General features: G+C 43.9%; 1 protein-coding gene across 1 annotated transcript in view; it reads left to right on the top strand.

The window, feature by feature from the left end:
- The first annotated feature begins 5,398 nt into the window (after window positions 1-5,398).
- MAP3K12 (mitogen-activated protein kinase kinase kinase 12) overlaps window positions 5,399-23,037 on the top strand; it is a 30,600-nt gene continuing 12,961 nt past the window's right edge. The window contains exons 1-6 of the mRNA XM_055003647.1: window positions 5,399-5,867; window positions 11,571-11,754; window positions 13,673-13,864; window positions 15,217-15,375; window positions 20,917-21,075; window positions 22,022-22,130. Coding sequence (XP_054859622.1) covers window positions 5,399-5,867; window positions 11,571-11,754; window positions 13,673-13,864; window positions 15,217-15,375; window positions 20,917-21,075; window positions 22,022-22,130 — 1,272 coding nt within the window. The remainder of the gene's footprint in view (window positions 5,868-11,570; window positions 11,755-13,672; window positions 13,865-15,216; window positions 15,376-20,916; window positions 21,076-22,021; window positions 22,131-23,037) is intronic.

Raw genomic sequence — 23,037 nt, 5'->3', positions numbered from 1 at the left:
ATAATAAAATTGGTCTGCTTTCCACAGGGTGTATTTATGTATGTATTTTAAAAATTCAGCTAGCCTTACTTTAATGCATACCAAGGTGATTTCTGTCAGGGTTACTGAGATAATCTTTATGAACCATTTGAACACTGAGGGAGAAAGTGCTGTATAAATGATAAGTATAATTATTAAAATCGTTTAGCGTTTATGAAAGCTGTTCAGGCCTGTTGTTTAGAGAAAGTCTTGTGGGGTCAATCTTCTAGCTTTGCATCTCTGTATGACACATGTAGGCAGAGGAAAATAACGTACCTGCAGGGCTATTGTGTTTTTATTTTTCTAATTCTTTATATAGCACCGCTGGTGCTAAAAAGATGGTATAAATCCGTTCCTAGTTGGCCTTTAGCTCTACAACAGGCTGGTGGCTCTTTTCAAAAGACCAAAGAACATTTTATCTGGGTTTTCTGCTGCAAGAGATTTTCATTTCAAAATAATGGCGATGACAGTCTTGAGGTATAATACGGACACGGTGTTTTTGAATCTGTCGAAGGCCATGTCTGGATATGGAGCGTTCTCTACGCACCATAGAAGACTGCCCTTGATCTCCCACAAAAGGTTGTCCCACTGCCAACAAAAAACACCTCCCTGTGGGTCCTTATCAGGCAGTCTTGGTGCACAGATGTTTCAGTTAAAAGATTGCTGTCCTTTGACCTTTAAAAAAAAATCTCCCTCTGCTGTCCTCTACTTTCATCCCTTTCTTCTCTTCCAGTTCCAAATAACATGCCAATTACAATGTGCTGAAACAACTGAGTTACAATCAGATTTTTGGGAAGACTGGCTCCCAGTTTTGGATCACATGATTATCCACGACTTTAGTCCTAACAAAAAATACCCAACAGAACCGTTTTGTTTTTAGAGTATCACTGCAAGAGTTTTAAACCTATCTGTCTGTATTAAAGTTACTATTTGGTAGAAATGTTATAAAGCAAGTGTTAAATAAGTACCTGTATCATATTACTTGTTATAAGTTGTACTCATTTTTGTTATAAACCTAAAAAACTATTGAAAATAAAGTATTTAAAAAAATAAAAGGAGCAATAGAGAATGGACAGCATGACAGTAACAGTAAGGATAGTAAACGTGCACAATTTAACGTTGTTATAAATAGTAAGCGATAAGCAGTGCATAGAATAATGCAAACAAAATAAAGTTCAATTATATGAAAATAAAAAGCAAAAGGTATAAAAAAAGATTGCTGTCCTCTGACCTTTAAAAAAAAATCTCCCTCTGCTGTCCTCTATCTTCATCCCTTTCTTCTCTTCCAATTCACTTGGAATCCTCGTCTCCCTGCCTGTCATCCTCTCTTTCTCTTTTTGGAAAACTTCCCAAGCTCTTACTTTGTGGTTTTGATCATATCACAATAATATTTAAGGCTGCATGCATCTGCAGCCTAGGGTTGCCAAGTCCAGCTTGAGAAATTCCTGGAGATTTGGGGGTGGAGCCTGGAGAGGGTGGGGTTTGGGGAGGGGAGGGGCCTCACTGGGGTATAATGCCAGAGAGTTCACCCTTCAAAGCAGCCATTTTCTCCAGGGGAACTGATCTTTGTGGCCTGGAGGTCAGTTGTAATTCTGGGAGATCTCCAGCTACCGCCTGGAGGCTGGCAACCCTACTGCAGCCACGGTTCAATATCTGGAGCACGCCCGCCTTTTTCCGTTAAGGCTAAGCAAGTTTGTGCAATGCCAGGTGAACTTCCGTTACGGTTGCACTTTTTAAAACATGGCTGTTGTTTTTGTTGTTACTATTATTTTTAATATAACAATCGGGCAGAGCATTTTTCCTTATTTAAATATTTTATCTCTCATAATAAAACCTACAAGGTAGCTAAATATGTAAAGTCCAATTCAGATTTTTTTTTTAAAAAATGAAAACTGTTAAAATAACTAGGTTCAAACCTGAGAGAAGGGCAGCTGGACTAGCATTCAATGGGGTTTTTAATGTACGTATCTCAATCAATCGTATTCTTAAAGTGGGACTCACCCTGAGGCTAAGAGAAATGTCGGAAGTTCTCTTTTCTTTGTTGCACCTCTCTTCAACCTACAATGCTTAACTTCTTTTTCTTGCATGCCGCTCTGATCACATAATCTCCTTGCTACTTTAAGACATTCTTTGTTGACTTCTCATGCAAGATATTACATTAAAGCTTCTTAGCACCCTTTCTAAAAAATCTTGCATTTTCTTCTTGGTTCTCCACTAAGCTTCCCATTTGTTCCAGTCCAAGAGTTCCATCTTCTTAATCAATCCATTTGTCCAGCTCTCAGATAGATTCCTTTGTGGGAGCTTTTTTCTTACCCCCTCAGGCTTGCTTTTACTTTCCCCTGATCTCTTTTTTGGGAGTAAGATTTTCTTTTTTAATTTGTCCATATTTAAGTCCCTTTCAGAGACTTACTTTTGTTGTTCTGGCTTTCAGAGGAACTAATTTAGGAACCTTGTGTTGTTTCCGTAGCTGCTGGGCCATCTTTAATTTGTATGAGATTGTCATTGCTTTGTTATCCTATTTCTGTTTGCTGTTGAATCCTACACTGGGCTGCAAACCCATTCAATAGTGCAGTTTGGCAATTATGGACTCTGTACTTAATGGCCTCCGGGGTACACCTCTCATTTACCCAAGTGGAAGGAGGATTTACCCACTCCCATCTCCAATTTCCCTCCCCTGAGGAATTGAGGAGCAGGAGAGAAAATGGTCTCCTTTTACTGACACTCCAGGAATTTTCCATAGTCTCTATGATCAAGTCTAGGGGTGTGCACCTGAAAAAGATTCGGGTTTCCCACTTCAGGAAAAAAATTCAAAATAACCCGAATCCTGAAGCAGCAAGCCAATTCGGGATTCGGGTGTTTAAACCGAAGCTTAAAGCAACACTTTTCTTGCTGCTCGCAAGCAGCAAGGAAAGTGTAGCTTGCAAAGTTCAAACTTCCCACCCTGCCACTTTTTTCACCCCTCCTCCCCCTCCCATTAGGTGAAAAACTCATTATGAGTGAATCCAATAGTAGCATAGGAATGGGATACACAGAAAAGAGTGATAATTGGCTCAAACAACATGCTATATGCAAATGTATTTATTTAAACCCCCAAGGACTAGTTATTGGCTGCTTTCAAACATGTTGTATAATGCACTTCCAGTGCACTAGCGATCGTTTGCAAGTGGATTCCTGTGGAAAATCCACTTGCAAATGATTACTGAAGTGCCTTGAAATTGTATTGAAAGTGCATTATCCAGTGTGCGTGTGAAAGCAGGTCATGAAGCGAACGACTGAGTAAATTATTTATTATGACCATAGATGAACACATCTTGAAGTAAAATGCAATTTCGGGAGAGGGGAGTTTTCTGTGGTTAGTTGGGATTGGGTAGGTTATATTTCTATTGCAACTTCCCTACCCCAGATGCATCTCCTTCTCCCAATGGTCCAGGGTCTTGTAAATATATGGAAGGAAGCATTTTAAGATGAAGCCCCAGTAGGAAAGTAATGGATAGAGAATTAATAAAGCATTCCTTTCCCCTTACTATCACTTTTCCACTGAAAATGGCTTCCTTCTGAGGTTGCTATAAGATGCATCCTTCATATAATTGAGTCCTCATATGGTCAAGACAAAGATTCCACCTTTGGCTTATGCTGCCTCAGTTTGTCTTGGGCCATCCAGGACAAGGAAAGAGGATTTAACCCTTCAACATCCTCTCATTTTGCCCTTTGAAACCAGACTCCCCGTTTCCCCCAGTGGAGAAGGCATGGTGGAGACAAATGAGCATGTTTTGCTCCGCTCTAAATTCTATGCGGATATCCGAACAAAGTTTATTGCTCCTTTGTTAGGTAGGCTTTCAGTCTGTTCTGACTTGGAACTTACCAGGAAACGGCTTTTAAGTGTTAACTCATTGATTACTGCTCCCTATGCTAGATTTCTTGCTACAGCGTGTAAGATTCGTAAGGAAATAGTAAGACTTATGACTGATTTTTAACAAATATTATCTATTTCCAAAGAATGTTATGTGTAAATTATGTATAAATCATGTTTTATGTGCTGTAGTTTTATACCTTTTATTCAAAGGAACAGTTTTGGATGTTCTGTGCAGGTCCCTGACCATATTAACAAATATTGTATTGACTCTCCATTTTATTGTCAGCATTTCCAAGAGGCAACACACATTTTGAAATGATGCATCTTTTCTCCTTTAAAATGATGGTAACAGAGTTGGGGAGCTGGTCCTAAATAGTGGGTATTGAAGGGCTAACCCTCCTCTCCCTTCCCTGCACAGCCCCAAAGCAAATTGAGCCTGCCTCAGCCTGAACTGTACATTTTATGAACAGACCGACTCCGGCTGAAGGTTCTGTGACCACTGGAATAGTCATCTGTGTATATACATTTAATGATGTCCCACTTCTATTCCCAGTAGAGACCCAAAGCAGTTTACAACCTCATTCTACCCTCCTTCATTTTATCCTCACAACAATAACCCTGTGAGGTAGGTTAAAATGAGAGCGAGTCACTGCCCTGAAGTCATATACGAACACACATGAAGTTGAAACAGACCATCAGCCCACCAAGGTCGCTATTGTCTACTCACACTGGCAGTGGCTCTCCAAGCTCTCCTCTAGAGGTCTTTCCAAGCACCTCCTACCTACTCCTTTTAACTGGAGATGCCGGAGATCGAACCTGGGACCTTCTGCATACAAAGCAGAGGCTCTTCCACCGAGCCACAGCCCATTACACAGCAAGTTTTCATGGTAAAGTGGAGATTCAAACCCGAGACTCCCAGATCCTAGTCCAACTCGCTCTCTATTACACCATGCTCGATTGGCTGGGCGCTGAGTGGCAAGGTGAGGAATATCTGCAAGGGCCAGCCGCTGGCAAGATTATGGTCTAGAAATATAACGAATGCTTTGATTCAATTTCCTTTTGAGATTATGTAGTTATTATGTCAACATTTAGATCTGTATTTCAAATCTATGAACACTAAGAATACATCCTTAGTCGGACATCACAGAACAACAAATGGCATATGCAAACAACTTATTCAGTCGTTTGGTTCATCATGATACAGCTTATCCTCCTGAGCAATCAACAACAAAATAAAGCTCTCAGTCTCATGTAACATCGAAAGAATCCACGCAGATAACCTAACTGAGTTATTGACTCAACATATAACATAGGAATGTCAATATCGTACCTTGCAGCAGCTGATTTTATTGTTATCTTTAATGTTGTTGTTTATAAGAAGTTAAATTTTAATAAATGTTTTTTAAAAATTAGGTCTGTAGATCCCACTGGCTGCCTCGTACTGTTAGTAATCCTATTTCTGAAGTTTTCTTTTTCTTCTTGTTGCCCTCCGCACAGGTACTCGTTGCACATTACCCAAAGATCATCATGGCGTGTCTGCACGAAACCCGCACGCCTTCCCCATCCTTTGGCAGCTTCAACACTATCCTCACAGAGACCTCCCTCCGCAAACTAGACCCAGATGCCTCAGACTGTACCCCTGAGAAGGACCTGACACCTACCCAGTGTGTACTGCGGGATGTATTGCCCGTTGATGGCGGCGGAGGGGGCGGCGGAGGGCATAGCCCCACACCCAGCGAGGAGACACACGACCAGTTTGCCAACAGCGTGCTGCAGCTACATGAGAACGAAGCTGGCGGTGGCGGGGGAGGCGGAGCTGGTGCAGGAGCGGGTGCTGGGAATTCTGAGGTGCGGGCTACCCGTTACCATGCCGATCAAGTACGGATCCACTGCCAGTCAGGGAGTGGCTTTCTGGAAGGCCTGTTTGGTTGCCTCAAGCCTGTTTGGACCATGATTGGCAAAGCATATTCTACCGAACACAAGCAACAGCAAGAAGGTGAGATCCATCTACCCATCCATCCGTTTTTTATCTTTCCCTCCCTCCAAGGAGTTCAGAGCAGCATAATAACAACAACAACATTCGATTTATATACACCTCCCTTCAGGACAATGTAATGCCACACTCAGAGAGTGGTTCACAAAGTATGTTGTTATTATCCTCACGACAATCACCCTGTGAGGTGGGTGGGACTGAGGGCCAAGCTACACATGACGAATGACACTTGAACAGCAAGTGTATTTCTCCCTGTTCACTTGCCCTCCACTCAATGCACTTGCCGTTCAAGTGTCATTTGTCATGTGTAGCTTGGCCCTCAGAGGGCTCTGAAAGAGCTGTGACTGACCCAAGGTCACCCAGCTGGCTTCAAGTGGAGGAGAGGGGAATCAAACCCGGTTCTCCAGATCAGAGTCCTGCCGCTCTTAACCACTACACCAAGCTGTGGTATCCCCTCCCATTTCTACCTCAAAATAACCCTGCAGTATAGGTTAACCTGAGGGCCAAGCTACACATGACAAAAGACACTTGCCTGGCAAGTGGATTGAGTGGAGGGCAAGTGAGCAGGGAGAAATACACTTGCCATTCAAGTGTCATTTGTCACTTGTAGCTTGGCCCTGAGAGAGTATGACTGACCCAAGGTCACAAATTTAGTTTCATGGCAGGGAGGGTTGAACCTGGGTCTTCCAGATCCTAGAGCAACCACTACACTAACCACTACACCAGAACTCCATATAATTAAAACAGAGCTGGTGTCCCCAAGATGACATTGGAAGGCAGTTGGGCATTAAAGGGATCCAATGGTTGTAGGAACAAGCCATGGCCTCAGAAGGTTGCCAAATAATGGTCCCCACAGCAACTTTGGGGTTAAATTGGAAATGGGCTGGAGGAGAAGGTACTTGGCAGAGGTCTTGTGTTCTTAGTTATTTGCACTATCATCTTGCTACCTCCAAGGGCATAATAACAAAGAAGGAACCCACCTCGGATTCCTTAAAAGCCAGTTTGGTGTAATGGTTAAGAGCGGCGTGACTCTAATCTGGAGAACCAGGTTGGATTCCCCACTCCTCCACTTGAAGCCAGCTGGGTGACCTTGAGTCAGTCACAGCTTTCTCAGAGCTCTCTCATTCCTACCCACATCACAAGGTGATTGTCATGAGAATAATAATAACACACTCTTTTGTAAACTGCTCGGAGTGTGGCATTAAGTTGTCCTGAAGGGTGGTATATAAATGGAATGTTGTTGTTGTTGTTGTTGTTGTTGATGTTGTTAAGAGTGCAGAATCTAAATCTCCAAACAAATAATGAAGTAAGTGACTGATTTTCAGGCGGCAACTGAAACCAGGAATACCATTCACTGACTTTCCTAGTATACTCCTGCGGGATAGCTAAGCTCTCTGGACCAAGGGCTTCTCATTAGCAGGTTAAGACAGCTACCTGGCAATTCCTGAGTATCCCCTGTGGTGGACCTGCATGGTGGAACGGTTCCCTGTGCATGCTGGGGACACTCCCCCATACACACACACACCTTTTTGCGCTTCTAGAAATTATGTAAAGCAGAATGGTTTCATGGGGCTTTTTAAGAGTCTGGCAACTGGGTTTTTAACCTTGCGGTCATTTTAAACTTATTTCCATGTATAGAATGTTAATTTTTTTAGGAGGTGATTTTAATTATATTATTTGGAAGCTGCATTGGATCTGTGGATAAGAAAGGCAAGCTACAAATTATATAAATAAATGAAGTACCAGCATCATCTGGTATACTAGGTGAACCCTTAAGAACAGGGACCTGGCCCTGATTGGGTTCCTGATATACTGTGGGCCAAGCTACACATGACGAATGACACTTGAAGGGCAAGTGTATTTCTCCCTGTTCACTTGCCCTCCACTCAATCCACTTGCCGTTCAAGTGTCATTCGTCATGTGTAGCTTGGCCCTGAGATGCTCTGATCCTTTGTTTTTTTATTTATTTATCTCATTTATAGTCCACCTTTCTCACTGAGACTCAAAGCGGATTATACAGTGTGAGATTAGTACAATCCGTAGCAAGGACATTTCCATACAATATCAAGGACATTTCCATAAACAATGCCATAGGGTAAATAAATACAAGTTTTCAAAGACATAGCATTAGCAAGGATCCAATACAGAGTTGAAGTTGTTGTCAGTGTGTTGGTCATTGTACCTGGTTTTACTCGTTTATTATTTTAAGCTTTCCTGAGGGCCAAGCTACAAGTGACGAATGACACTTGAATGGCAAGTGGATTGAGTGGAGGGCAAGTGAACAGGGAGAAATACACTTGCCGTTCAAGTGTCATTCGTCACTTGTAGCTTGGCCCTGAGTCACCTCCAGAACTTTTTGTCAGTCGGAAAGCAAGCTAATTATGCAAGCTTTTGAGTTCTGTAGATATTAAAAACCATTGAAGTGGATGCTAAAAATCACTGAAGTCAAGTAAGCATCCTACCTACACCATGCAGACAAAGCTGCTTCTGCACACATTGGATAGTGCACTTTCAATGTGATCATTTCCATGTGGACTTTTCCTGTTGCTCACAGGAAAGTCCCGTTGCAAACCATCGCTGAAGTGCATTATCCAACATGTGTAAAAGCAGCCACGGCTACAACCATGGCTGGAAAGATGTGTTATCGATGCCATCATTCTCCATCTCTAAGGTGTGACGTGGATGTTGTTTTTAGATACGGCCATTAGGTCCCAACTAGATGAGCCTAGACCTTCCCAGCGTTTATCAGCAATGAAAACAGAAGACACACAGAGCCCTGATTTAGACCAGGGGGCATATGAGGAGGGGAGAAGAGGTTTAATCCTTCCCCTTCCCCATTCTCCAAGCATAACCAATCCCCCCCCCCCCCCCGCGCCATGTTGTTATTAGCCCTGGAAGGAAAATGGCAGGCAAAGATAGATGCCTCTTCTTTTTCTTCTCTTTCTAGGACGAACAGCCTGGATTATGTCTGTTTGTGTTTTAGTTTTCACTTGTAAAACCATGGAGGGAAAATAATTAGACCTCCCCTCCCCTTCCTGCACAGCTGCTATTTCCATTTTTAAAAACTCTGGGAAAATCTAATCATCGCTTTCCCAGCATCTCGTGGAATCAGGCCCTTAGAGTCTCAGTGGGTGCCAGCCAAAGGATATTACACCTGTCCTTACAGATCTGCGCTGGTTGCCAGTTTTTTTTCCTGAACCCACTTCACAATGCTGTTTCTGACCTTTAGATCCTCTATCAGTTTTAAATAGCTACTTATTTAATCTGAGTTGCTCCGCTTAACATGTGATCTCGCGTCTTGAGTTGCTGAAAGAGGGAATGCTTTAACAGCATCTACCCCCACCAGCTATTAAAGTTTTGGTTTATGATGTGCAAAGTCTCCAGGTCAAAAATATCTGGTCCTTCTGTAGGAAATCCTATGGGGAAATGTTTCCAGACAGTTCTGTAGATCTCCTCGTGGCTGCGTAGCTCTGTGTGTTCTTGAACTTGGCAGCCTTTGCCTCTTTGTGTTGGTTGCTAAGCAAAATAGGAATGAGACAGGGACGGGGATTGGCTGAATGCCTGCTGATGTCACAACTAGACACTAACATTCTATTTATTTTTATTTGTTTATGTCATTTATAGTCCGCCTTTCTCACTGAGACTCAGGGTGGATTACATAGTGTGAGACTAGTACAGTCAGTATCAAAGACATTTCCATAAACAATGCCATAGAGTAAATAAGCACAATTTTACAAAGACATAGCATTAGGAATGATCCAATACAGAGTTGAAGAAATGCTGAAACAGAACAGAAGCAATTCTAGGGCTGACATTAGACCACGAGAAGCACAGGTAGCTCATAGGAGCACATATTTAAGACAACAGGTAGTATGTAAGGCAACATAGTGGTGAAGTCTATGGTCCTTAACTCATTAGCGAAGCATCTAAGAGCCCCTCCCTAAAATACAAAAGCCTTTTTTAATAATTCAGTTTTGCATCATTTGCAGAAAGCTAGGAGAGTGGGGGCTCTCCTGACCTCCTCAGGCAGGCCGTTCCACAGGGTAGGGGCCACCACAGAGAAAGCCAGTCTACGGGCTGCTGTTGATTTCGCCCATGTGCAGGCTGGCACCTGCAAGAGACTCTGTTTAGATGAACAAACCTGCCGTGGAGGAACATAGGGAGGGAGGCAATCCTCCATGAATCTGTCTAATGCCATTTTAAAGCTCTCTACGGCTATGGCCACCACTACATCGCTTGGTAGTGAATTCCACATTTTAATCACACATTGTGTAAAAAAAGTATTTCCTTTTGTATACAACCTTTCTGCCTAATCAGAGCATCAAGGCAGCTAACAGTTAAAACGTCATAAAACGTGTCATAAAAACCACTCAGAAAGACAATTAAAACCAAAAACAAACTACTTCTTAAAAGCACATTAAACAGGAAATAAAACATAAGGCAGGCAGGGAAGTGGGCTCTTTGAGGGAATGCCAAAGAAAACAAAAAGGTTTTCACCTGCCAGTAGAAGACAGGGACAGAAGAGGATAGATGAATATCCCTGGGGAGGGAGTTCCATAATTTTGGCACCACAACCAAGAAGGCCACCTGTCTAGCCTCAGAAAGCAGGGGCACATAGGAGTAGGTGGTCCTTAAAGATTGCTGATGCAAGGGCTGCCAGTCCCCCGGTCTGAGAGGGGGATTCCCCACTCCCGGCCTCTGCTCCTTGCAGCCACACACCTGGCCAGCACACTTCTGAACACTCTTCAAGAGCAGTCCCACAAAGAGCACATTGCAGTAGTCTAATCCAGATATCCCTAAAGCAGAGGGAAGCAGGACTGCCCGCTTGTGTCGTTATTATTTAGGTACTTGGAAAATTTCTATGCCGCTTCTCCAGGGAACCTGCCTGAAGCGACTTACAAAACAGAATGAAAACATTAAACATAACATAACAACATAAAAGTTATTTAAAACCTAGCATTCCAAAACAGTAAGGGCATAAACATGCATAAAACCCGGAGCAGCTCAAAATGAATTACAGGTGAGTGGTCTTGCCTCAGACAAAGTTGGTTACCTCTCTTCCCTGACCTAGTTTTCTGACTATGGCTTTGATCCAGTGGGAACATTCACAGAAGGAGTTGATCGTGGTGAGGACAGACCTCTCCCTTCCTTCCCCAAATAGCCTGCTTTTTCTCCCCAAGAGCCAGTTTGGTGTAGTGGTTAAGAGCCCAGGACTCTAATCTGGAGAGCCGGGTTTGATTCCCCACTCCTCCACTTGAAGCCAGCTGGGTGACCTTGGGTCAGTCACAGCTCTCTCCGAGCTCTCTCAGCTCCACCCACCTCACAGGCTGATTGTTGTGGGGATAATAATAACAAACTTTGTAAACCACTCTGAGTGGGCATTAAGTTGTCCTGAAGGGCGGTATATAAATTGAATGTTGTTGTTGTTATTCTTTGAGGAAGAGGAGGGCCACACAAGCAAAATGTATCACAGGATGTGTAAGGTGTAGTCCCTCAGGAATATGCAGAGAGTCTTCTTAGGTCAACAGAATATACCTTTATTCAAAACCAACTGTATGATTAATTCTCTTACACATGAACACACACATATGTCTCAGGCCTTGATATCTTGAGGGAAGAGATGCTTTTCCTGTCCCTTATCAGAACTTCATTTTTCCTTCCCTCCAAGTGGCTGTTGACCACCGCTTCCTTTCCCTTCCAATGCAGACCCTTGGGAGGTGCCCTTCGAAGAGATCATGGACCTGCAGTGGGTCGGGAGCGGAGCCCAAGGCGCCGTCTTCCTGGGACGCTTCCATGGAGAGGAAGTAGCCGTCAAGAAGGTGCGAGACCTCAAGGAGACGGATATTAAACATCTGAGGAAGCTGAAACACCCCAACATCATCACCTTCAAGTGAGTGTGGGGCAGGGTGAACTTTGTGGAGAAACCTGGGAGATTCACAAAGGTGAGAAGAGCACGCCTCTCTTCCTTCTAGGGGGCTGTTGGGCTGCTTTCTCCCACGTCTTCGCCACAGTGGTATATAGGCAATCGAATGCCACTTTTATAAGAAAGGAAGTATCTTGCGCAGGTATTTTTCACCTCAGACTTGGAGCCTTGCCTTTCTTCCTTTAACCATCTTCTTCCCCATCTCCTTTTCTTTCCAAAAGCAGGTAATGAAGTTAATATATAACAAATGTGTATCTCACCACTGAAATAAGTGTACAGGGACCACGGTTTAAAGTTACAAGGAGGTGAAAACGCCGTGTAAACGGGCTCACGTCCCAATAAATTATTCTTAAACAATCAATCAGTAGGATGTATAAAACTACATTTCTTTCTTTAGACCCATATATTCATCATTCTACACAAAGCAAATGATTGGAATAATGCAGCCTTTTCTATACATATATATAATGTTAACACTTCATAGTACCTTCATATATACCAATTACTACTTCATAGAACCTTGTAACACACAATGAGTATTGTTAAGCGATTGTTTAGTGCCAAAAGGTTCTATGGTCTAAGACTCTGAAGGTTCTATGAAGTGATAATTGGTATATATGAAGGTACTATGAAGTGTTAACATTATATATATGTATAGAAAAGGCTGCATTATTCCAATCATTTGCTTTGTGTAGAATGATGAATATATGGGTCTAAAGAAAGAAATGTTGTAATTTTATAGCACATCCTATTGATTGATTGTTTAAGAATAATTTATTGGAATGTGAGCCCATTTAACATGGCCGTTTTCTTCTCTTTGTTTCCATCACCACTGAGCAAGAGCATTTTGTTTCATAGCAGCCATCGTATTTTTCAGGCCTTCATTCCCTAGCGCATGGCTGCGCTCCCATTTAGCCTCAAGAAGCTGCCATATACTGTCCAGATCTTTCGTCTCTCAAGGTCTGTATTGTCTACTCTTTCATGTCACCTACTACTTGATCCTTTTAACTGGAGACGCCAGCGATTGAATCTAGGAAACGTGTACATGCCAAGCAAAGACTCGACCAGTAAGCCCATGTCCTCTTCCCGTAAGTCCTCTCAGCTTCTGTCTTTTCCAAGACTAAAGACCGCACACACCTCCTATGATAACTTGGTGAGAGCACGCTAGCTTATGCAGTGGTTTTTCTGCGTCGCTACTAAATTTTTAGGCCGGTACTTCAGGTCTGTATAGCAGCAATGACCACGTCCTAGCCTTGCTAACAGTTACAATGTATTTACGAATACAATACATAAACTCAATACACAGTAAAATGCATGTGCAATGAACAATTATCAATACGATTAACGATACAATTAATTCTACACTTCACATGTGGAAAACCGTTCATACAATTGCTAAAATACAGGTACCTCAAGATAATAAAGTTCTGGTGCTACCAATTGTTACATAAATTCATTGCACATATAACTATTAAAGTGCAAGTGCATAGTAACAAGCCAGCATATTTCTATTCCACAGGTCCTGGATAGCAAAAGTCCAATTAGTGAGTGAGAATGTCCAATAAAACAACTTCAATCCTTGTTGTATATACTTGCTGTGTGGAATCCAAAAACAAAGGTCTGGTCATCCGACGGGTTGTCTAGATCCCGTCTAGTCCATTGTACATGCATTTTACTGTGTATTGAGTTTATGTATTGTATTAGTAAATACATTGTGACTGTTAGCAAGGCTAGTACGTGGTCACTGCTGCTGTACCTACTTTGTAAAGACCACTCTTTACTCTCTCTTTTTTTTGCTGGTACTTCAGGTCTGAGCATGCCCGCTTTAATTGCATGGTGTTCCAGTGGGCATCTAATGTGTCTCATGTGTTCTGCTTCATCTTAGGGGTGTGTGCACGCAGGCTCCCTGTTATTGCATCATTATGGAATTCTGTGCCCAGGGGCAACTGTACGAGGTGCTGCGTGCCGGGCGCAAGGTCACTCCCTCGCTCTTGGTCGACTGGTCCATGGGCATCGCCGGTGGAATGAATTATTTGCACCTACATAAGATCATCCATCGTGATCTCAAATCCCCCAAGTAAGAAATGAAACTGGGCTTGGTGGGGGGAGATATGGTGGGAAATGTGGGGGTCATTAGGCAAGGCTTATTTGGGGCAGGAAACTCAATGTAGGATTGCAATAGGGTTGGGTTATCCCTTTCCCCCAAGAAAAATAATCAACACATCTCTTGAAGTTCCCATAGGACAGGGACTCTCAAAATGTCACAATTTGGTTACTCCCTTGCCCACCCTGCTGACAGGGAACAGTATAAAATCAGCAGTCTATACGTCTGTTGTGAATCAGAAAGACATGGAAAAGACACTCATTTTAAATCCAGAGGAGTCAGCTGTGTTAGTCTGTAGTTGCAAAATAGTGAAGAATCCAGTAGCACCTTTTAAGACTAACCAACTTCATTGTAGCATAAGCTCTCGAGAGCCACAGCTCTCTTCATCAGCAACTGACGAAGAGAGCTGTGGTTTTCGAAAGCTTATGCTACAATAAAGTTGGTTAGTCTTAAAGGTGCCACTGGACTCTTTACTAGTGTGTTGTGGAGGAGGATATTTATTATTCCCTCTCTATGCTGTATTTTTTTTAATTTGTGGGGATTTTTTTTTTAGGATTCCAGAAATGTAATGTTCTACCTACATTCTGAAGTGGTACAGTCGATTTTACCACCCTGGGGTTCTGGCCACCTCATTCTCTTGCCTTTGTGGATCAGGCCAAATTCTTGATTCTGATGACTTTCTAAGGTGTTTTGAGTAATTTAACTGTTCATCAGGGGATTGTCACAGAACATAAGTGCGCCTATACGGTGTTCGCATGAAAACAGTGGATAAAATGAAAGCTGTAATCTCCAGCCATTCTTAATACACTGAAAGTACTCTAGAATGTGCCAGTATTGATATTTTTTTCCAAATCATTGAAAAAGTTTATAACCCACCCTCAAACACATTGGCATTTTCTCATTGGACTAAAGAATTTGTCTCCTGGAGAAGAAAGCATTCCCTCCCCCCCCCCCACCACCTTGGGGAAAAAAATATTCAAAAGGCAGCACATTTTATTAAGTTGCTTAGACCACGTTTTAGAAGCTGCTCCCCCTGCTGATTGACAAGGGCATTACATCCCCTTCTAATGCCTTCTCCTGCCCTGGTTAGGGTTACCAACCTCCAGGTAAGGCCTGGAGATCTCCTGGAATTATGACCAATTTCCAGACTGAAGAAATCAGTTCCCCTAGATGAAATGGCTGCTTTGGAGGGTGGGCTGCAGGGTATTACACCCTGCTGTGGTCCCTCCCCTTCCCAACCTCTCCAGACTCCACCCCCAAATCTCCAAGTGGGTGTTGGCGTCCCCATCCTTCATGCTTTTTCTCTGCTCACCTTTCCCCTCTAGCATGCTGATCACTTACGATGACGTGGTGAAGATCTCCGACTTCGGCACCTCCAAAGAGCTTAGTGACAAGAGCACCAAGATGTCTTTCGCTGGCACCGTGGCTTGGATGGCACCAGAAGTCATTCGCAATGAGCCCGTCTCTGAGAAAGTTGACATTTGGTGAGGAGGGGATGGCCCAGAAGATGTGGGCAGAAAGGAGGGTGTGAGTGGCGGGGATGACCCTAGAGGCCTGATACGGCTCGTTGTCCCACGCACATTTGAGGAACCCCGTGGTTGAATCCAAAGATATTTGGTTCCTGCCTCACTGCGATTTTAAAAAGAAATTAAATGTAAAAAGTGAGACAATAAAATCAAAATGAAAGTTAGTAAAATCATGGGGGGGAGAGTTAAACAAAACATTTCCAATAATGAATACAGGTACGAACCTTGAAGAGAAATATTTCAATTTCCTCCTAAGACCATAGAAGGGTAGAATTAGGTGCACCTCATTCAAAACATTCAGTCCTACTTGGCATAAGACAGTTACACTCTGAAATGATCGTTGCAGTATTTTGTTTCCTGTTTTCCACCTTGCTCCGTTTGATTCTCTCTCGATCTCATCTGATTTATCTTGCTTGCGGGTCTGATCAGTTTTTGCTCCTCCGTCTCTCCTCCTTCTCTCTCTCCTCCTCATTGGCACGTTAAGCTTCAACTTTTGCCATACTGCTCAGTCTCTCTCTCGTCTTCTTCCACTTTCTCTATATTCTCAGACTCTCTGTTGTGCTGATGCGATTCTACCGTTTAAGCGACCTGCTCTCCCTTGCTTTGAGCTTGGGATTCTCTCCCACCGGGGATTTGTTGAGCTCCTACTTTTCAGAGGCTGTGAAAGACTCATCTCTCAATTTCAGACTGTACAGGTTACGGCAGCGTAGATTGTGCGTAGAGAGGAAAATCGGAGCACGCTGCTCACACCCACTGGCCCCACCTGCCCTCTGCGCACATGCTGTGTTTCTGAAATTGCCTGTACAAATAGAGTCCATGAATAAGTCTTAGGGGTTGCCTGCAGCATGAAGGAAAAAAGTCCTGCCCCTTTAACAGAAGCTTTGTTTGTTTGTTTACGTCATTTATAGTCCGTCTTTCTCACTGAGACTCAGGCGGATTACACAGTATGAGGTTAATACAATCAATATCAAGTACATTTCAATACAATACCATAAGGTAAACAGATACTAGTTTAAAAGACATAGCGTTCGCAAGGATCCAAGACTAAAGTAGAAAAAATACTGGAGCAAAACGTAATCAGTTGTAGGATGAACATTGGACAACATGGAGCACTGGTTGTACATAGGAGTACATATTTAAAGCAGCAGATAATATATAAGGCAAAAATAGTGATGAAGTCTATGATCCCCAACTTGTTAGTGAAGCACCTGAGACCCCATCCCTACAATGCAGCCCTCCCATTTGAGTAAAAAGCCTTTTTGAATAGTTCAGTTTTGCATCGTTTATAAAAAGCCAGGAGAGTGGGGGCTCTTCTGACTTCCTCAGGCAGGTCATTCCACAGGGTAGGGGCCACCACAGAGAAAGCCCATGTATGGGCTGCTGCTGACTTCACCCCTGTGCAGCCTGGCACCTGCAGGAGACCCTGTTCAGATGAGCGAAGCTGCCGTGGAGGAACATAGGGAGGGAGGTGGTCCCGTAGGTAAGCTGGACCAAAGCTGTGAAGAACTTTGTATGTAATAACCCCTAGGCTCTTAACCGAGCAGTTGAATCTTTTCATGCCATGAAGGTTAAACAACATCACCTGGTAAATAACAGTCAGACACACACATGAATCAGACAATTGGTCCATCAAGGCCAGTATTCTCTGCTCAGACCGGCAGCTGCTCTCCAGGGTCTCAGGCAGAAGTCTTTCACTTCACCAACTGCCTGGTACTTGCAAAATAGGAAAGAATCCAATAGCACCTTTAAAACTAACCAACTTTATTGTAGCATAAGCTTTCGAGAACCACAGCTCTCTTCGTCAGATTGCATAAGCTTTCGAGAACCACACCTTTCTTCGTCAGATGCAAAAAGTGCCTGGTCCTTTTGACTGGTGATGCAGGTGATTGAAACTGGGACCTTTTGCATGCAAAGCAGAGGCGCTTCCACTGAGTTACAGCCCCTCCGTTTAATTCCATTAAGCTTCTATTAAAGGGATAGTCATTTTTTCCCTCTAGGCTGTTTGGGAACAGGATTCCCAATCATGAAGACAGAGTCTGTGGGCATATATTTTTTATACTAGCCACAGAGCCTGTTTTTTAAAAAGGGCCCTAGAAAACAGAGCGCAGGAATGCTGGGCTTCCCGCCGCAGCGGCACCCTCTGGAGGGATGGTTCACCTGGTCTTCCCTCCATGGTGGTGCCCTCTGGAGAGACAGAACAGTTCGCCTGGCCTTCCTGCCACAGCAGCGCCCTCCAGTGGCCACATTGGTGACAACTCCATTTTTAGCCTGGTGCTCCTGTGCAGGCGCACCAGGATAAAAAGTGACTCGTCGCCAATACGGCTTGCCTTTTATACAGAAAGATGCACAGGCTGTTTGGAACATTATGTTGAACATGTGTAGAGGGAGAGGGAGGGGTTCACAGGCATGAAATCATTCCCCCGTCTGCACACATTGGCTGTGCATAGGGTGGTTGCCAACTGGCTGGAGCGGAAAAAATGTCCTGTCCCATTAACAGATGTTATTTACCCCCATGTTGTGAAAAGATTCCGCTGCCTGTTTTCTTACATTTCTCTTAAAGGGACAGGACATTTTTCTCCAGGCTAGATAGAAACCCTAGCAGTGCACCACCATAGTCTGTTACACTCTCTTGCTCGTCTTAATGTTATTCTATTATTCATATTTTAAGTCACCCAGTAGACAGCCTGTTCTCTCTTCCTCCTCATATCTGTCTTATTTAGATCGTATCCCTGTGGGCAGGAGCTGTACTCTTATTTCGGTTGAACACCTAACAAATTATAGACACTTCATTACCAAGAGCAGCAGCTGCTGCTGCTATCCTTAGAAAACAAGAGTTGTCCCCGCTTTGGTAAAAAACAAAAATACCGCATCGTGTTACTTTCAGCAGCAATCGCGGGAGAGATTTGCCGTACAAAAATAACAGGGAAATGTCACCACTTGGTGACTTTACCTCTCCCAATTAAACTGAGAAAACTGGGAAGCAAGAAGGAAGAGTCGACACAAGGATGTTATTATCTAAGCAGCTTGGGTGTGACAAAACTTCATCGTTGTTAAAATAAAAAAATCAGATCAAGCTAAAGTTTGGCTTGAATCCCTCAGTGAATTTATACTGAATGAAGGAATTTCAGGCCATGGAGTAGGACTTCCTTACTTTCTCCCTCTCCCTACCACAGGCCCCAACGCACCCCACTGTTGCTCCTGGGGGAGACAGAGACACCCCCCCCCAGGAACAGCATGAGGGGAAGGACTGCAGGGGGAGGAGAGAATTGGTGAAATCCCCCCCACACACACACACACTTTATCAGTGGAAACTTTCCATAAGACCTGCCCCATTGCATATAAAAGCAATATTAATTCTTATACCCACACTGACAATTGGCATTTGTTGATATAAACTTCGATCTCAAGACTGAGCTTAGCTTCATAAAGAATCATAGAGCTGGAAGGGGCCATAGAGGCCTTCTAGTCCAACCCCCTGCCCAGTGCAGGATCAGCCTAAAGCATCTCTGACAAGTATTCATCCAGTCTCATCTTGAAAACTGCCAGTGAGGGGGAGCTCACCACCTCCCTAGGCAGCTGATTCCACTTTTGAACTACTCTGACGGTGAAAAAGTTCTTCCTAATATCCAGCCAGTACCTTTGTGCGTGTAATTTAAGCCCATTGTTTCGGGTCCTATCCTCTGCTGCCAACTGGAACAGCTCCTTGCCCTCCTCCAAATGACAGCCTTTCAAACATTTAAAGAGAGCAATCATGTCCCCCCTCAACCTCCTCTTCTCCAAACTAAACATTCCCAAGGCCCTCAGCCTTTCCTCGTAGGGCTCAGTCTCCAGACCCCTGATCATCCTCGTCGCTCTCCTCTGCACCCTCTCGATTTTGTCCACGTCCTGCAGGGGATGAGAGTAGCCACAATATGGACGGAAGGCATGAAGCTGGGATAGGTGGGATTAACCTCAACCCTGGCCCACCGTGCCCCTGGTTCCTGGCCAATAAAAAGACAGGTATGATACAGGTACCAATCATCAAGGCTACTGAGTAGGTACAAAATTCCAGGGGCCCAGGTTGCCATGGAGACCTAGGGAGCCAAGCAAGGTGACACATGGTTCTAGTAGCAGCAGCATACCTGGTCTGATCATACCTGTGCTGAGAGCTTATTTTCTGAATGTAAGAGGGGTCCAAATGTGATATGAAGAGAACCAGAGCGAGTCATTTCTAGGGCCCGTGGTGTCTCTTGGTGGCTCTGTCTGCCTTTTTCTCCCTTACTAGAATTCAAAGCAGTTGAGGAAGGATTTTCCATGCAGGAAACAGCGTGGGGGGGAAACCTTCCATCCCCAGGACGACAACCCCAACCTATCTGCCTATGAACTATTTTTGGCAGTTAAAACAACGTATCCAAGAATCTGGTCCCAGACCCCCAGCATCTATTTCTGGGCAACTCTGACCTATCTTACAACCCTGGGAATTGAGTTTTTCTTACAATTAGGCAGAAAGCGAAGTTTTTTCCCCTACCTCATCAAAACTTGCAGAACTATCCCAACATGGCTTGCCAAATTCCCTCCTGCCTTAGGAAAAGGATGAGAAAGTACTAGAAAGGAGCGCAGAGAGGGGCAGAGGCAGGATGGAGATAACTTTTCATGGCCCCTCCTCCCTCCCTCCCCTCCCCCTCCATCCATCCATCCATCCATCCATCCATCCATCCATCCATCCATCCATCCATCCATCCATCCATCCATCCATCCATCCATCCATCCATCTATCTATCTATCTATCTATCTATCTATCTATCTATCTATCTATCTATCTATCTATCTATCTATCTATCTATCTATCTCTGCTCATACAGCTATTGCCTTAAGCAGAAATTAAAAGGGGAAGAACCTTACTTAATATCATTTCTCTGGCGTTAAATTATTGCCCCTATATATTTTGCCAGAGAAAGAGTAACAGCCTCATTTGTAATGTCACCTTCACTAATAACATCTGACGAAGAGAGCTGTGGTTCTCGAAAGCTGATGCATCTGATGGAGAGAGCTGTGGTTCTTGAAAGCTGATGCATCTGACGGAGAGAGCTGTGGTTCTCAAAAGCTGATGCATCTGACGGAGAGAGCTGTGGTTCTCAAAAGCTGATGCATCTGACGGAGAGAGCTGTGGTTCTCGAAAGCTGATGCATCTGACGGAGAGAGCTGTGGTTCTCAAAAGCTGATGCATCTGACGGAGAGAGCTGTGGTTCTCAAAAGCTGATGCATCTGACGGAGAGAGCTGTGGTTCTCAAAAGCTGATGCATCTGACGGAGAGAGCTGTGGTTCTCGAAAGCTGATGCATCTGACGGAGAGAGCTGTGGTTCTCGAAAGCTGATGCATCTGACGGAGAGAGCTGTGATTCTCAAAAGCTGATGCTACAGTAAAGTTGGTTAGTCTTAAAGGTGCTACTGGACTCTTGACTATTTGGCTACTGCAGACTAACACGGCTAACTCCTCTGGATCTATGCTCCTCACTTGTAGGTCCTTTGGAGTTGTTCTCTGGGAGTTGCTGACGGGTGAGATCCCTTACAAGGACGTGGATTCCTCAGCCATAATCTGGGGCGTGGGCAGTAACAGTCTCCATCTGCCGGTGCCAACCAGTTGCCCCGACGGTTTCAAGATCCTGCTGAGACAATGCTGGTGAGTCTTAGGGCCAAGCTACAAGTGAGGAATGACACTTGAACGGCAAGTGGATTGAGTGGAGGGCAAGTGAACAGGGAGAAATACACTTGCCGTTCAAGTGTCATTCGTCATGTGTAGCTTGGCCCACAGTTAGAAAATCCCTCTTGCCCCCCTCTTGGCACGAGAAATTTAACACTCCAGTCCTAAGCAGAGTTACGCCTTCCTCTAAGACCACGCATTTATTTATTTATTTTATTTATTCCGTTTTTATACTGCTTCTTCTTCTGTACTTAGAAGGGTGTAAGTCTGTTGAGGATCGAGCTATACAGGCTGTGGAACTGGTTCAGACATCAACCTTTCTCCCTCGATGACCACAAGATGCTTTTGTGCGGGGATGCTTTTTTTGAGCTTTTTAAAAATATTGGAGGACACTGAGCACTTGTTTTGGCCCTTGGATTGCTTAAGGATGCCAAGAAGCTATGATCCAGAGCCTGCTCAGGGGTTTCGATGCATGTGATCTCCGTAGAGATGGGGGGGAAGTGCTCCAAAAGGAATGGCAGAGATCTCTAGTAGGATGCTGTGGCCAGGATCTGGTAGAAAGCCTTTGTCATGGGTAGTTAGTTATTGGCTTCTCTCAAAAGTTACCTTGGACTTTATCTGTCCAGTTGCAGCCCTCTCCTCTTCCTATTTCTTTGTTTCCCTCGATAGACACAGCTTGCATTTTAATTGCCCTAACGCTGCTTATGTAACTGTGAAAAAAATCATACAGAACTCCTGAGTACATCTTGTTATGAAGAACATTTTTAGATGCACATGTTTTTTTTAAAAAAAATATCTAGTCTCCCACACTTTCTGAATGCCATCACGTAAAACTGAGCACTCTGTGGGAACTTGTGTGGAAGCCTCATTTGCTCTCTTCTGAGTCCATAACACCAAAACACCACCATTTTTCTTTCTTCGTCAGGAATAGCAAACCCCGGAACCGTCCATCCTTCCGACAGATCCTACTGCACCTTGACATTGCATCCGCGGATGTGCTTTCGACGCCTCAAGAGACCTACTTCAAATCCCAGGTGGGCTTCTTTGGGGCTGCAGCTTCCCCCAGCTCCGCAATATCTGTTTGTCTGTCTGTCTGTATCTATAGCTATCTATCTGTCTACCGAGCCCTTTTATCCTACCTTTCCTCTAAGGAGCTGAAGGCAGTGTATACCATTCTCCTCCATTTTATCCTCAGAACAACCCTGTGAGGGAGGCGAGGCTGGGAGTGACTGACCCAAGTTCACTCCGTGAAATTCATGGCAAGTACAGATTAGAACCCGAGTCTCCCAGATCCCGCCCCAATTGCGTTAGGCAACCTTTGTACGCTCACAGTGTCCTTTTCTGCCCTCACAACTGATATCCTCAGTGTTCTCATAAAAGCCTAAATCGGGGCTTCTGTCTCCATTTCTCCCCCACTTTTAAGTCCTGATTCAGACATGCAAGAAAATACCACTTCATTGCTAAAGGGGGTAGAATGCAGTATACCACTTGAACTACGAGTGGAGGATCACATTTTGAAATGCTCCAATATATCAAAAGCTCTCTGCAAGCAGAAACCGGCATAATGTATTGAGTGTTGTTGCATAAACAGAGGCTAGACCCTGCTGTGCTAGTTTTCTGCTTGCATGGTAGGGTTTTTTTTTAATGTGAAGAAACATTTGATGCTTGAATCTACTCCTTTCAATCTGAAGGGGTATATTCTCCCACCACAGGTGCCTACCATCTCATTCTTTTAAATGTGTGAACCAGGCCTTAGTCTGTTTAGTAAGTATGTACAAAACAGAAAAGACATGCTCAGGTTCTCTTGTGTTTACAAGTCAGGTTTCAGCAAGTCTTCTAACTAAACTCTAGGACTATTCAGAGATGAAATGCTGTAGCTGATGAATTCTCTGCCTTATACTTGATAGATTAATGTTTGTGTGTATGTGCAATCAAGTTTCC

This window comes from Eublepharis macularius, chromosome 19 (genome assembly GCF_028583425.1).
Source record: "Eublepharis macularius isolate TG4126 chromosome 19, MPM_Emac_v1.0, whole genome shotgun sequence".
Lineage (NCBI taxonomy): Eukaryota > Metazoa > Chordata > Lepidosauria > Squamata > Eublepharidae > Eublepharis > Eublepharis macularius.
This window is presented reverse-complemented; position numbering and strand designations above follow the sequence as displayed.